This window comes from Filicampus tigris, chromosome 4 (assembly GCF_054856515.1).
Source record: "Filicampus tigris isolate MCC_2025a chromosome 4, RoL_Ftig_1.0, whole genome shotgun sequence".
Lineage (NCBI taxonomy): Eukaryota > Metazoa > Chordata > Actinopteri > Syngnathiformes > Syngnathidae > Filicampus > Filicampus tigris.
This window is the reverse complement of record NC_141220.1, coordinates 8,250,127-8,265,071: the sequence shown is the minus strand read 5'-3', so window position 1 is coordinate 8,265,071 and position 14,945 is coordinate 8,250,127. Positions and strand designations below refer to the sequence as shown.

Below are 14,945 nucleotides of genomic sequence, written 5' to 3'. Positions count from 1 at the left end.
TCGTGTCCAAAGTCCGGCCCGGGGGCCAAATGCGGCCCGTGATCAAATTTCTACCGGCCCGTGACCTCTGTCATAAAATTGATGAGTGGCCCGTCAATAGTGTTGACCACAGTATAAAATGCACGTTTAAAAAAAAAAAAAAATGTTTTTTTTATATTTCACCACCAGATGGCAGCAGACCAGTTGCTGCCCTCTCGGGTGCTTTCGGAAATATGCTCCGAGGCGCGCTCTGCCTCTCCGAACACACCATTCTCAAAGTCGTGCTAGGTGTCAGAGTTAAGACCTTACTGCATGACCTTCTGTGTGGCCCTTTCCAGCCCATTTCTGAAGTAATGACTGTTGCGAAGAAAAAGAAAGTTGACAGAGAGGGCCGTTGCTTCCAGGACAAGTGGAAATTGTCTTTTTTTTTTTCACTGAAATACAAAACAACTGTGTCTGCCAAGTTCACTAAGAGACTGTCGCTGTTTTCAAGGAATTCACTATTAAGAGTCACTGCCAGACGAAACATGCAAACTACGACAAGGTGACTGGTAACGAACGCCGTGAAAAATTAAAGCACCTGGAAGATGAATGGTCAGCCCGCACACATTTTCACCCCGCCAAACCTGGCCCTCTTTGCAAAATGTTTGGACACCCCTGGCGTAGACACACCTTTCAGGCACCTGCAGGAATTTCACATTATGGTGAGTATGTTTTTTTTTTTGTTTTCTTTAAAGTTTTCAATCCAGTGGGTAACTTCTTTTTGTACTTGTACTACAGGTAAGAGTGTAATGCATGAGGCGGACTCGCTTTCGACTATAAGACTCCACTGAGCATTATCTAAAGGTGAGTTTTACTTAATTGTGCTTTTATTTAGTTTTCAACTACACAAATGACTCACTGTGGCGACCCCAGACAGGGAAAAGACAACAGTTATTTCTTGTAATAGTTTCACTCTTGAAGGGATTGTTCAAATTTAATTTGTTTCCTATGAGGCGTGAAAAATATTGATAACTGACCATTATAGGTGGTGTGAAAAATATTGATAACTGACCATTATAGGTGGTGTTTTAGAGTTTGTGTATCCAATCCTAAGCAATTAGCATGATAGCAGGATTTTTTTTTTTGGAAAAAGGAAGTCAACCCCCCAAATCTTTTTACAATAACTTGTTCTGCGCAGCCCCACTGATCTAATCATGGCATTCTGAATAATACTGTACTGTCTTTGTGGAATATGAGTTCCGCCGTTTTTGTCCATCTCAGGGGGGGCGGCCATTTAGCCACTTGCTGTGGACTGAAAATGACACAGCTCAGCTGTTTTCTGAAGCTGAGGCATGATGGGTGGTTACCTGAGCAACTGTGTTAATAAATTTTAAAACACATTAGAATAAATGGGGGAAATGTAAATCTTGCTGGTAAAATGGATAGTCAATTCCAGAATTTCGCTCACTTCTTTATTCCTGACTTTCACTTGAAACTTCAGTGGACACCTGTGTTCACCTTGAACCCGGTGGTAATGCTGTAATGGTTGACTGAGTCAAACCTGTCAAGCACCTTTCCCATGTCTTGTGGGAAACACATTATTTACAGTGAATGCTTCACAGGGTCTGACTTCTGAAGTCATGAGAACAACCCCCCACCCCTCCATGAAATCTCCATCACACTTCGCGCACACACACACACGCACACACACATGCAGGCACAGTGTGATGTGGGAAGGGTTGTGATGTTTATGTTTTCTAGTACACACTTAAATTTTTGTTCCAAAGATGCAACTATTGTTTCCTTACATGCATATGCAGTGCCTCTGCTGTACTTTGAATTATTGTTTACTGTATTTCTTTATAAGTATAATTTCAATCAATCAATCAGTGACGATCTGAACGGCATTTGACTTAACCTTTCTCTTGTTCCATCTGTTTTCCAGTTGTCGTCATCCGTGGAGGTTGAAAAAAGTAACAAGGCTATTTAGACAAAGTAAGGACTAGAACGTCCAGACTGTCCGTTATCTGTTTTCAAATGTCGGGTGTAAAAGTAAAACATTTGAAAAAATGAGTGCAGCAATCAATCACTGGAGATACCTGAAAAGTCTACTTACTGTAAGTACATCCATGAAGAATTTGTACTTAGTTACTTCCTACCACTGCATGTTGGGCTTTCAGACGGTGTCGAGGGAGTGACTGTGGGAGTGTCCTCTCATCTTCGCTCACCTTCACTTGAGCTTTGCCTTCACTTTGTCAGAAACTTTAAGAGAGGACATCCAAGTTGAATAACTCCTGAACATATATTAGAATAACTTCCAAATAGGCAAAAAGCTCAACCACCAGAATGGGCTGCATTCAAAGCTTCAGGGAATTCTGCGATCGTCCTAAAAATTCAAACGTTCGTCTTAGTCTTCCAGCAGTGTGTATAGTGTGGCAAACAGCCATGATCATCTTGTTTGGGGTTTTTATTCGTTATGACGAGGAGTCCAATCCACACTGGATAGAGCACAGGAAAGAAGCAAACATATCCAGTGACATTGAGAATGACTACTACTTCAGATATCCAAGTAAGTCACTCTTATGCAATCAGTGTCACCTTTTTTTCATGAACAAATTCAATCCAGCTTCTGTTTTTCCAAGTAGCAATGTGGTGGATAAGGTGTCCATACTTTACTTTTAGAAAAAAAAAATATCAAAAAGCATTTCAGGCTGATATTGAATCAAATCATGTGTATATAATTTGCTGACATCCACAGGTGATTATTTCTCTTGAGGTTAGCATTGTCACCCAACTTTCTACCTTTAGCGTCTGTGTTTTCCAGTGACCTTGCTAAAATAAAATGAATAAAACATCCTTTTTTATGGTTTCATATACTTTTGTGGTGAGATCAATAAGAACCAGTTAAGTCACAACTGCCCACAATATAGACTTAAAAAAAACCAAACTATTATTATTGAGGCAAATAAAGACTGGTTCAGTTAGATGCATTTGAACACACTTTTCACAAAATTCTGTTTGTCACAATGTCTCCTAATGTTTCACTGTAACAACATATTGTGCCAGTAGATGTGTGGTTAGATGGTCGTCTGTGGTCATGTTTTTGTTAATGACACCAACCGGGTGATGCTGGTATCCACCAGAGAGCCAATAGCAGGGCTCATTAGAAAATTCTCTCCTCAAAAAGATCAATCATTATGATCACAGTTTTGTTTTTTTTACAGTTTCAGACTGGTATTCATTTAACATGCTTATTCATATGGTTGTTTGTAGTGTTTTTAAAACATCACTGCATCATAGTGTACTTTTTTTAATACCGTGCTTAGCACCTATAGGACATTGACAAAAATATTTAGATATAAACAAAAAATAGACACATCTTTCAATCCTTCCTTAAAGCAACATATTTTGACCAATCTCCTGTATGAGCGTAAATGTATGCATGATTTGTAAATATATAAACACAAGCCAATACAATTATAAGGTGACTTTTAAGACATTTAATGTAAACTGCAACACCTAAGGCCCAACACAATACAGTCAGGATCTTGGTTGACTTTTCATTACCAAGCAGTTCTTCTCCCATAGAGAATATTCTTTGGAAATCGGGATTAAACAAATGCAACCTAAAATCTTTATTAACTGTACTGGCTCAGTAACATTTTAATCTAGTAGTTGTTTTTTTTTTCTGCCATACAAATGTAAAGATAAGATTATTATTGTTATGTGCCTCCTGTCCTAACAGCCTTTTTTATGTTAAGGCTTTCAGGATGTCCATGTGATGATCTTTGTGGGCTTTGGCTTCCTGATGACGTTTCTCAAGCGCTACAGTTTTGGCGCCGTGGGTTTCAATTTCCTCATCGCAGCGTTTGGTCTCCAGTGGGCGCTGCTAATGCAGGGCTGGTTCCACTCCCTGGATTACACTGATGGAAAGATCAAAATCGGTGTTGAAAAGTACGATTGACTCAGACTTCCTCGTCTACCTAATTGTAAATAATGGATTATACAATCATTTGAAACAAGTGATGTTCATAGTTGTTTTTTTGGGGAGTGAATATGTTTGATGGTTTGGTTTCCACCAAATACGTTTCACAGGAAGAAAACAGAAGATGCTGAAGAAACTGGCCTAACTTGCCAATACAGATGCATTGGATTTAATCATGTTTCTTACTACTGTAGTTCACTGGTTATAAGGTAAACTGAAACGTGATGCTCTTGAGGAATGATGATGGTGTTGGAATATCGTCTGATGCAGACGCAACTATAACCTCACTTGTTCATGTTTTTTTTAAGAAAACTGCTCAATATTTACAACTATAGTAGCTCTTAACTCATTCATCCCAAAGACTTAGTTATAAAACATATTCATAAGACATCTTTATGTCTTTTCATAGTCCGGCCCAGGAATTTATTTAGATTTTTTTCTTTTTCTTTTTTTTTCAAACGTTAGGGTAAAAAAGGGTCTGAAAATGTCTGGTACTGAATGAGTTAAATGTGCTATTTTTCTTTTCAAGTTTAATTAATGCAGACTTCTGTGTGGCGGGCTGCTTGATTGCCTATGGAGCCGTGCTTGGTAAAGTCAGTCCAGTCCAGCTGATGGTCTTGACGCTGTTCGGCATCACACTGTTTGCTGTGGAGGAATATATCATCCTCAGTGTCATTCATGTAAGTACAACGACTCAGCATGTATAGGTTTGTCGAGCTATATTATGAAAATATGCCTGTTAGCTTCATTGAAGACTGAATTGTCCAGAGGTGTAAATGGTTGTTTGCAGAGCCGTCCCGGCGGCGTAACGGTCCGTCCCTCCGTTCCGGACGGATGCCCATTTTTGGAATGGCGGACGGGAGGCGACAAGTTTTTAAAAAAGGGACGGACTAAGCAAGGGCAGAGGTGGCTTTTAGTCCGGCCCACTAATCGTCGATCTCAGACAACGCGATTTCAAGATCTTCAAACCTGTGGTTTTTCCAAAGGGCTATCACCACGCTCATTAATCAGCGGCATGCTACTGTGGATCGTTCGCACTAAACAGCGCCGAAGTGGTGCTGGTGCAAAAAGAAAAAAAAACGTTGCGTCCACGTCACGCTCCCGATGTCACCCACACTCCCAAAAGTCATGTCTTTCGTGGCTGCTAGCCGCTAAGCTACTTTGCTTGCTGCGCAGCAGCGTAGGCTTTATTTATATCTTATTTAAGTCCGTGCGCAGCAGCAGTAAGGAGCTGCGAGATGCTTATCCTTTCCTCCGTGGTGACAAATAAACTACCCTCGTAACAAGTAGCGCTTTCACCAAGGAGGCGAGCGGTGAGTCGCTAAGCATGCTAATTGCAGAGTCGGGAAAGACCCAAAACAAGTGCTTTGGTGTACAGTAGACTTTCACAGAAGTCTGACTAGAACCGCGTTTCAGCCGCAGAGCCAGCAACTATGAACAGAACATGTGTTTTACAATTAATACGTATCGAGACATAAAATAAGACGACGGCTACATTAGCAATTTAGCACACACTCGAATACCGAAAGACGCTAACTGGTGACGTCAGCCATGACGAAGATATCAATGTTAGAAATCTAAATACTTATAGTATCAGCAATATTATTTGCTTGTATTTGTACTATTTTGTACCACACAGTACTGAGTTTTGAGATCTACACAGTAATAGGTCTCATAATTATTTTTATTTAATTCAGGTTTGCAAAGGGCCTTTTTTTATTTTCTAAAGGGGAAGTCAACACAATCATATTTTTTCATGAATATATTCTATGCAGGCCCACTAGTTGAAACAAGGCATTCTGATAAATATTGCGTTTATGGAATAAGCGTCAATCCACCCGTTTTTAACCATCTTTTAACCAATCACGACTGACCTGTTTTACCGAAGCTGAGCCGTGATTGGTCGTTACCCGAGCCGTGAGCAGTTGTGATGCCATTTTCAGTCGATGGAAGTGACAAAACGGCCGCCCCCTGAGCTGGCTAAAAAGGGGTGGATTTTGCTGCTTAACTCATATTCCACAAATTAATCAGAATGCCGTGTTTCAATTAGTGGGCCTGCTGGGAACATATTCTTGAAAAAAATGTGTTTGGGTTGGTTTCCCTTAAAGACTGTAAACCCCACCGTTAACATCTTCTCACATTTCTCTCTTGTTGAAACATACTCAAAGTTCAAACCATAGAAGAAAAATCAGTATACATTATAATTATTATTATTATTGTACTTCTTCTTTTCCTTTCGGCTTTTCCTTTTCAGGGGTCGCCACCGCGAATCAATTGCCTCCATCTAACCCTGTCCTCTGCATCCTCTTCTCTCACACCAACTACCTTCATGTCCTCCCTCATTACATCCATAAACCTCCTCCTTGGTCTTCCCATAGGCCTCCTGCCTGGCAATTCAAAAACTCAGCATCCTTCTACCAATATATTCACTATCTCTCCTCTGGACATGTCCAAACCATCTCAGTCCGGCCTCTCTGACCTTATCTCCAAAACCGCTAACATGTGCTGTCCCTCTCATTCCTGATCCTATCCTCCCTGGTCACTCCCAGAGAGAACCTCAGCATCTTCATCTTTGCCACCTCCAGCTCTGCCTCCTTTGTTTTCCTCAGTGACACTGTCTCAAGATCAAACAACATCGCTGGTCTCACCACAGTTTTGTACACGTTTCCTATAATTTTAGCTGAAACTCTTCTGTCACACATCACACCTGACACTTTTCTCCACCCGTTCCAACTTGCCTGTACACGCTTCTTCACCTCTTTTCCACACTCTCCATTGCTCTGGACTGTTGACCCTAAGTACTTAAAATCCTCCGCCTTCTTGATCTCTTATCCCTGTAACCTCACTCTTCCACTTGGGTCCCTCTTATTCACACACATGTATTCTGTCTTACTGCGGCTAACCTTCATTCCTCTCCTTTCCAGGACAAACCTCCACCTCTCTAGTTTCTCCTCTACCTGTTCCCTGCTCTCACTGCAGATCACAATGTCACCTGCAAACATCATAGTCCATGGAGATTCCTGTCTGACCTCGTCTGTCAGCCTGCCCATCACCATAGCAAACAAGAAGGGGCTCAGAGCTGATCCCTGATGCAGTCTCACCTCCACCTTGAACTCCTCTGTCACACCTACAGCACACCTCACCACTGTCTTACAGTCCTCATACATGTCCTGCACCGCTCGCACATACTTTTCTACCACTCCAGACTTCCTCATACAATACCACAATTCCTCTCTGGGCACCCTGTCATAAGCTTTCTCCAGATCTACAAAAACACAATGCAGCTCCGTTTGGCCTTCTCTGTACTTCTCTATCAACATCCTCAAAGCAAATACTGCATCTGTAGTACTCTTTTTTTGGCATGAAACCATACTGCTTCTCACAAATGCTCACCTCTGCCCTTAGTCTAGCTTCCACTACTCTTTCCCATAACCTCATTGTATGGCTCATCAGCTTTATTCCTCTGTAGTCTGTAGCCACATCTCTGTACGTCTCCCTTGTTCTTAAAAATGGGAACCAGCACACTTCTCCTCCATTCCTCAGGCATCTTCTCACTATCTAAGATCCTGTTGAACAACCCAGTCAAAAACTCTACTACCACCTCTCCTAGACACTTCCACTTCACCCTGACTAATCTTTGCTAGTTCCTGGTACAGCATTCACCTCTTCTAGTCTTTGTTCTCTCTCATTTTCCATGTTCATCCGTTCTTCAAACTACTCTTTCCATCTTCCCATCACACTACTGGCACCTGTCAATAGACTTCCGTCCCTATCCTTAATCGCCCTAACCTGCTGCATGTCCTTCCCATCTCTGCCTCTCTGTCTTGCCAACCGGTATAGATCAGTCTCCCCTCCTTGCTGTCCAGCCTAGCATACAAATCATCATAAGCTCCTTGTTTGGCCTTTGCTACCTCTACCTTCACCTTACGCTGCATCTTCCTGTACTCCTACAGTCTACTCTCCTCAGTCCTCTCAGTGTCCCACTTCTTCTTAGCTAACCTCTTTCTCTGTATACACCCCTGTACCTCTTCATTCCACCACCAAGTCTCCTTATCTACTTTCCTTCCAGATGACACACCAAGTACCCTCCTACCTGTCTCCCTGGTCACATTAGCTGTAGTTTTCCAGTTATCTGGAAGCACCTCCTGACCACCCAGAGCCTGTTTTAACTCCTTCCTGAAAGTCATGCAACACTCTTCCTTTTTCAGCTTCCACCATTTCGTCTTCTCCTCTGCCTTTGCCCTCTTCATCTTCCTCACCACCAGAGTCACCCTCCACACCACCATCCTATGCTGTTTGGCTACACTCTCGCCTACCACTACTTTGCACTCACTGATCTCCTTCAGGTTACACCGTCTACATAAAAGACCACTGCAAAAACATGCTGACATTGCACTGTAAAAAATCCAGCCAGTCAATTAGGACTCAACTTAACACTGTAAAAAACGACATACAAAATAGCACTGTAAAAAAATCCACGATGTAGCGAGTCTGCGAAAGTTGAACCACAATACAGCGAGGGACCACTGTACTGTAGAACTGCTTGTGACCAAATCTCCCTTGTTGACCTGAAGGCTCGAGATGCAGGAGGCTCCATGGTGATCCACACATTCGGCGGCTATTACGGCCTTGCCATCTCTTGGATGCTCTATCGACCCAACCTGGACCAGAGCAGTCGTCTGCAGGGCTCAGTCTACCACTCAGATGTCTTTGCTATGATAGGTAGGCTGGCGTCAAGAAAACGGTGTTGTTTTGACTCTGTGTATGATTTATTTCCCCAAATTTGATGGATAGGAACTCTCTTCCTATGGATGTTCTGGCCCAGTTTCAATTCAGCTATCGCCGACCACGGGGACGGGCAGCACCGAGCCGCCATCAACACCTACCTGGCCTTGGCTTCAACAGTGCTCACTACTGTGGCTTTCTCCAGCCTCTTCCAGAAGCACGGCAAACTAGACATGGTAACAGTCACTGAAGAACTAGTTTAGTTCGGTGCTCTGTACACACACTGCATGGACACACGTTTGTTCTTTTTCTGCACAGGTTCACATTCAAAATTCCACTTTGGCTGGTGGTGTCGCAGTGGGAACTGCAGCAGAATTCATGCTGATGCCCTACGGGTCTCTGATTGTTGGGTTCTGCTGCGGTATTATCTCCACATTGGGTTATATCTTCCTCACGGTATTCTTCACACTCTTAATTAGCTTTCTGATGTTTCCCTAGTTAGTTCCCCTTTGAATTTTGATTCTTCGTTCAAGAGACGATTGACTTCTAAAGACTTTTATGCTTTGTGGGAACGGAATGGAAGTGGCATTTATGTTCCAGCACAATGTGTATTGATGGATTAGTTGGTTGTAAAGAATGTCAATGAACCCCTCATAGACCAAGATGTAAATGTGATGAAAAGTGTACTAATACGTCTGTCGGTATTGTGTGTCACTATTGATCCTCCTGATTTGTTTAAGATAGTGTTCATTTGTGAAGCGTTCAGTGCAACAAAAAAGGCAAAAATATACAATTGTCCAATTTGTCTAATTTTCCAAAATGCCATTTATTTTTAATGTACAAATGCAGGTCTGTTTGATATCATTTACCATTTAGCATGGAGGGAGAACCGGATAAAAGTGATTTTTGATTCACTGTGGTGTTATTGGTACAGTCAAATCTAAATGGTGTCACAAGCCCAGTCTAGCCTGCTTGCTAACAAACAGATGGACAAGCGAACACAAATGCATCGGCAGAGGTCTGCCATTGTAGTAGTTGAAGTTCACTAAACCGAATGGTCCTATGTCAAACGCTTCTCTTTCACAGCCATTTATGGATAAGCACCTGAAGATTCAGGACACGTGTGGAATCCACAACCTCCACGCCATGCCTGGGGTCATAGGTGGTATTGTGGGCGCCATTACTGCTGCAGCTGCCTCCGACTCAGTGTATGGTAAAGAAGGGTGAGACGCATGTCAGGATTAAGGCACTTTAGAGGTAGTGAGGCTTTTGACCACGCTGAATTTTCCTTTTTTTTTGTTTTAATGAAAGGCTGATTAACACCTTTGACTTTGAGGGTGATTTTGAAGAGATGACACCCACAAGGCAGGGTGGTCACCAGGCCGCAGGCATCTGTGTGGCTGTTTGCTTTGGTGTAGGTGGAGGCATCATGGTTGGTAAGCTACATACACTGACCAAAACTCCCAAGGCCCTTCAACAGTTTTCGCTCTTTTTTTATTATGTCTTTGCATGTCTTTACAGGTTTTATTTTAAGATTACCCATCTGGGGCGACCCGGCTGATGACAACTGCTTTGACGATGAACCCTACTGGGAGGTTAGCCAGTACACCTGTCAATGTCATGAGTGTCTTTCGGAAGTCGCAATACATTTTAGTATAGATTGACCAAGAGTGACTGTGTCATGTTTCACTCACCTGACTTGGGTTCAGTGGTGGTGTGAATGGTTCACTCTCTCGAGACTCCTCACATATTTCATTCCGACCTAGAGAGGCACCTCCAGCCTTTTCTTACTGAGGACTATGGGCGCAGATGTGGAAGTGCTGATTCTCATCCCAACCGCTTCACACTCGGTTATGAACTGCTCCAGTGACAGTTGAAGATCATGGCTTGCTGAAGCCAACAGCACTACATCATCTTCAAAAAGCAGGGACGTAATACTAACCAGACACCCTTTACGCCTTAGCTGCACCAAGAAATTGTGTCCACAAAAGTTTTGAACAGAATTCCACCAAGAAGCTTTTTAACCACCTTGGTGACGTCAACACCAGCGATAGGAGAGACCTCCTCAGAGTCCCCGGACTCTGCTTCCCGAAAGGAAGTTGTGTTGGTGGAATTGAGGAGGTCTTTGAAGTATTTGGCCCATCGACTCAACAACGTTCCGAGTTGAGGTCAGCAGTGCCCCATCCCCACTATATACAGTGTTAATATTAATGGTGCACTGCTTCCACTTACTGAGATGCCGGATGGTTGACCAGTATTTCCTCAACGCCGACCGGAAGTCGTATTCATGGCTTTGTCGAACTCCTCCCACCCTTGAATTTTTGCCTCAGCGACCACCAAAGATGAGTTCCGCTTGGCCAGCCGGTATCCAAAAGCCGCCTCCAGAGTCCCACAATCAGATCATAAAGGCCCGATAGGATTCCTCACCGCTGGTTTCCACCAACGGGTTTGGGGCTTGCCGCCACGACCGGGGCAGACCACTTCACGACTACAGCTCCGGTCGGCCGCTGAGCATGGTCCACTCGGACTAAATGTCCCCTGCATTCCCCGGGACATGGGCAAAGTTCTGCCAGAGGTCTTAGTTGAAGCTCCTTCTGACAGCAGACTCTGCCAGACATTCCCAGCAGACCCTCACAACACGTTTGGTTCTGCCAGATCAGCGTCTTCCCCAACCATCGGAGCCACCGCAAAACCAGGAGGTGGTCGGTTGACACCTCGGTGAACCCCGACTACATGAAGTTGGAACTTGTCAACCTTGCACACCAGCTCGGGCTCCTACCCAGCGAGAGAGGTGAATTAGCTGGAATTAGTTTCTGTAGCCGGGGATCGGACCGCCAAGGTCTCCGCCTTCGGCCGGCATCCAGCTCTCTCTGCACCGACCTCCTTGGCCCCATGGTTGTATTTCTTAAGTTGAACACATGAAAGCCACAATGTAATAAACAGGAACTAGCACAAATCAGCAGCACAAATCAAAGCACATTTAACTCCATCTGTGATTAAATGTGAGCTGTGATTATGCATTTTCATGCTGTGAATGACTGTCCCACTAAGGCCGATGTGTACAGTTTGTTAGTTGCCTATTTTTCAAATTTCCAGGCACGAATGTCACTTGATGTATAGTTTTGTGTCTGCAGGTGCCTGATGAGGAGGAGACTATTCCGCCAGTGCTGCAGTACAACAATCACATGCTCAACAAAGACGTGTAAGTGTTTTAGGTCAAACACACTTTATCCGGTAAATTTAGTAACATAGAGTCATTCATATTTCAAGAAATAATAACACCAGATAGGTTGCCATTGTTAGTGGACAGAAAAGCACTATTGTACAACATTGTGCCGCTTCAGGTTCCTATTTCCATTGGAGGGACGAGAAAAAGAAAGTGAGTGCAGTTAGTCTTGACAGCTTTCCCGATGAGCAGAAAAGCGGTGCATGAGAAATAAAAATATTTAACGAGGCATCTAATAAAACAGAAACCTTTAACGCGTATTCAGCAACCCATCCAGTAAAATGATAATTAAAGAAAAAATACTGACAATAACATAAATGCAGGACAAAAAGTGGATGTAAAAAAAATCTGCACACCTCTGTTCAAATGCCAGGTTTCTGTCAAATAAAACGAGGCCAGTAAAAATACTTTCAAATGTTCTTCCATCATTATTGTGGCCTCTAATGTATAGAACTCAATTGAGAAAAAAAAAACATTTAAGAAGATAAGTAAAAATAAACCTGTAATAGTGTGGATGCACCCGCTGTGAACTGGGGATGTGGCTATGTTCAGTTAGCCAATCACAGTCAACCTCTTTTAAGTGGGAGTCGACACGCACCTGCCACCATTTAAAGTGCCTCTGATTAACATAAAGTTCAGCAGTTCTAGTAGGCTTTTTTTAGTCTTAAAGGTTTGTGTCGGACTGACTGGTATTTGGAACTGTTCATAATCCCACCCACCACGACTATGAAGTAAGTAAAGAAACAATGTTTTGAGGCACCACGTACACTTTATTTCGTTTTTATTGTAGCAAAAACAACATGGCACGATTGCCAAGGAAGAAGAGGATTGCTCTGGCCACGGTAGTTGTATTATGACAATACAAAAATTGATGCTGTGGACCATGGCTTGTGTGACAAGCGAGTAAATGTCAGGAAATGCTCTAAATGGTGGCAGGTGTGTGCTGCCTCCCATTTCACGTTTGAATGTGATTGGTGAATTCTGAACGCAGCCACATCCCTAGTTCTAGGAGGGGGTGCACACTTTTGCAACCACATTATTAAGTTTATTTGTACTCCCTTCTCGCTGAAAGATTTCAGGGTCTTTTTTTTTCTTTTTGAAATGAGTTGTATAAGTTGTAGGTCACATTAATGGCAGAGAAAAACTTGAAATGATTTTTATTGGTTTTGTTTCTTATATCACAAAATTAAAACGGAATTCAACAGTGGTGTATAGACTTTATATCCGCTGTATCAATGGAGTTTGTGAAAACATAAGCACTAACATAAGTGTTTTGTCATCTCCACCTATATGTAAACAATTGTACAACAATTTAAATTTTCAACTCAGGCATGTCCAATCTCCCGTCCTCGAGGGCTCATCAACAAGCCCTGAAGAAGCATCTACATCTAAACACACAAACATCTAAAACACGCAGGACAGCGGGCCTCGAGGACCGGGGTTGGACACCCCTGGTTTAACTGATCAGAGGAGGCAGTGCTTTTCAACGTGTGAGCAGTGAATCCACAGGGGGGCAGTGGAGGACTTTAAGGGAGGTGCAGAGAAAATAAGAGAAAAATAATGACGACTTTTTTTTTTTTTTTGTGGCGAGTGGCGCAAGTGCTAAGCAGGCAACAGGAAATTGTTTAACAAGGGCTGATATTATAGGACTTCCCTACAATGTTACAATGATAACATAAAGGACAGCCAAAGTACAATGTATAAGCAGACCAAGTGTAACATTGTGTTTTTAAAAACATTCAAAATTCACCAATAAATGCGAAAGTTTAGCACCAAAAATCACCCAAAAAAAACACAAAAAACGATTCGAATAATATTTTAAAGGGGGTGCTGTTGTTGCTTTTATTATCCTGTTGGTGGCAGCACGAGTTCACTAAAAAGTTCACACTCACCCTCGCCGCACACACACGCTTACTACGTGGGCGTCGGGCGTGCCACGTCATGCACAAGCTCGTGTGTTTTGTGCTTGTGTTGATGTTTTTTTTTTTCCCACAACCACACACACTTAATTATGCAACGTGCACAAGTGGCTTTGAAGATGCAACGTTTACTGTGCAAATGACATTCGATGGGACAAATGTATTTGTCATTTTACGTTTCACAAGGACAATTTTAAGTGGCTTACTGTACAGTTGGTTGTTTAGTAAATGTTTTTTAATTATGAACCTTTATTTGTTTATTTTTAGAACGGAGTCAAATTTCACCTTGGAGCAGAACTGACCCAACGTCTTGATTACGCTGTCCTGTGCTGGTACCGTTTTATAATCCTGTTGAACAGAATAGTTCATTCCATATTTTCCACTGTTAAAAAAATATTTTGTCCATCCAGTGAGTATATTTCTGTAAAATAGAAATTTAGGTCAAGTAAAGAATCTAACTCAAATGTGTAAATATCGGTCGTATCAATGTTTATGGTTAAATGATTTCCACGGTCTAATTCAATATTTACAAATGTCATTTCACAATATGAATTTGCCCCTTTATTAAGAAGCAAGACACACTGAGGATATTGTATGGTCTTTGCTGAGCTCTTGGTGATTTGTTGTTATTTGAGAATTACAAATTTCCATCTGGAATTATAACAATGTTGTTTATGCTGAATAAAATGCTTTGTGTGTGAGGAAAGGTCAAATCAGAATAGATCACTGAAAGTCTTTTTGCATTCTTCTCTTGTGGTCATTGGTGTGTTGAATGCATGAAAACTACCACACTTGTGTGATATCATGATTCTGAAACACATCATTAACATCATCGTCATCATCTTCAGGTTATGAGTATGAGTTGCCGTATCGGCCCAACATGATATTTTCTTCTTGCACATGGATGTTTTTGAGTGTGTGCGTGTGTGTGTCTTTCTGTTATCTGCTGAAGTGAGATGATTTCTGGTGCATGTGAGAGGTTTTTTTTTGGGGGGGGGGGGGGGTCATCAAATTCCTATGGTAGAAATGCGCCATATAAGTGACAGCCCATTTACCATTTACCATTCAGTGACTCACTGGACAAAATGACCCCGTTTGCTGTGTGTTTATGGTATGTAAATAAAATATA

The 14,945-nt window shown here is 42.3% G+C and overlaps 1 protein-coding gene and 1 pseudogene across 1 annotated transcript; one reads left to right on the top strand and one right to left on the bottom strand.

Moving 5' to 3' along the window:
- Window positions 1-2,045: 2,045 nt before the first annotated feature.
- On the top strand, window positions 2,046-14,551 carry rhcgb (Rh family C glycoprotein b). The gene is made up of 11 exons (XM_086027572.1): window positions 2,046-2,530; window positions 3,723-3,915; window positions 4,476-4,626; window positions 8,521-8,668; window positions 8,741-8,907; window positions 8,990-9,127; window positions 9,758-9,894; window positions 9,983-10,107; window positions 10,193-10,266; window positions 11,806-11,873; window positions 14,084-14,551. The coding sequence occupies exons 1-11, from the start codon at window positions 2,308-2,310 to the stop codon at window positions 14,115-14,117; spliced, it is 1,458 nt and encodes a 485-aa protein (XP_085883698.1). The 5' UTR covers window positions 2,046-2,307; the 3' UTR covers window positions 14,118-14,551.
- On the bottom strand, window positions 7,501-8,232 carry LOC147148387 (uncharacterized; annotated as a pseudogene).
- Window positions 14,552-14,945: the final 394 nt, after the last annotated feature.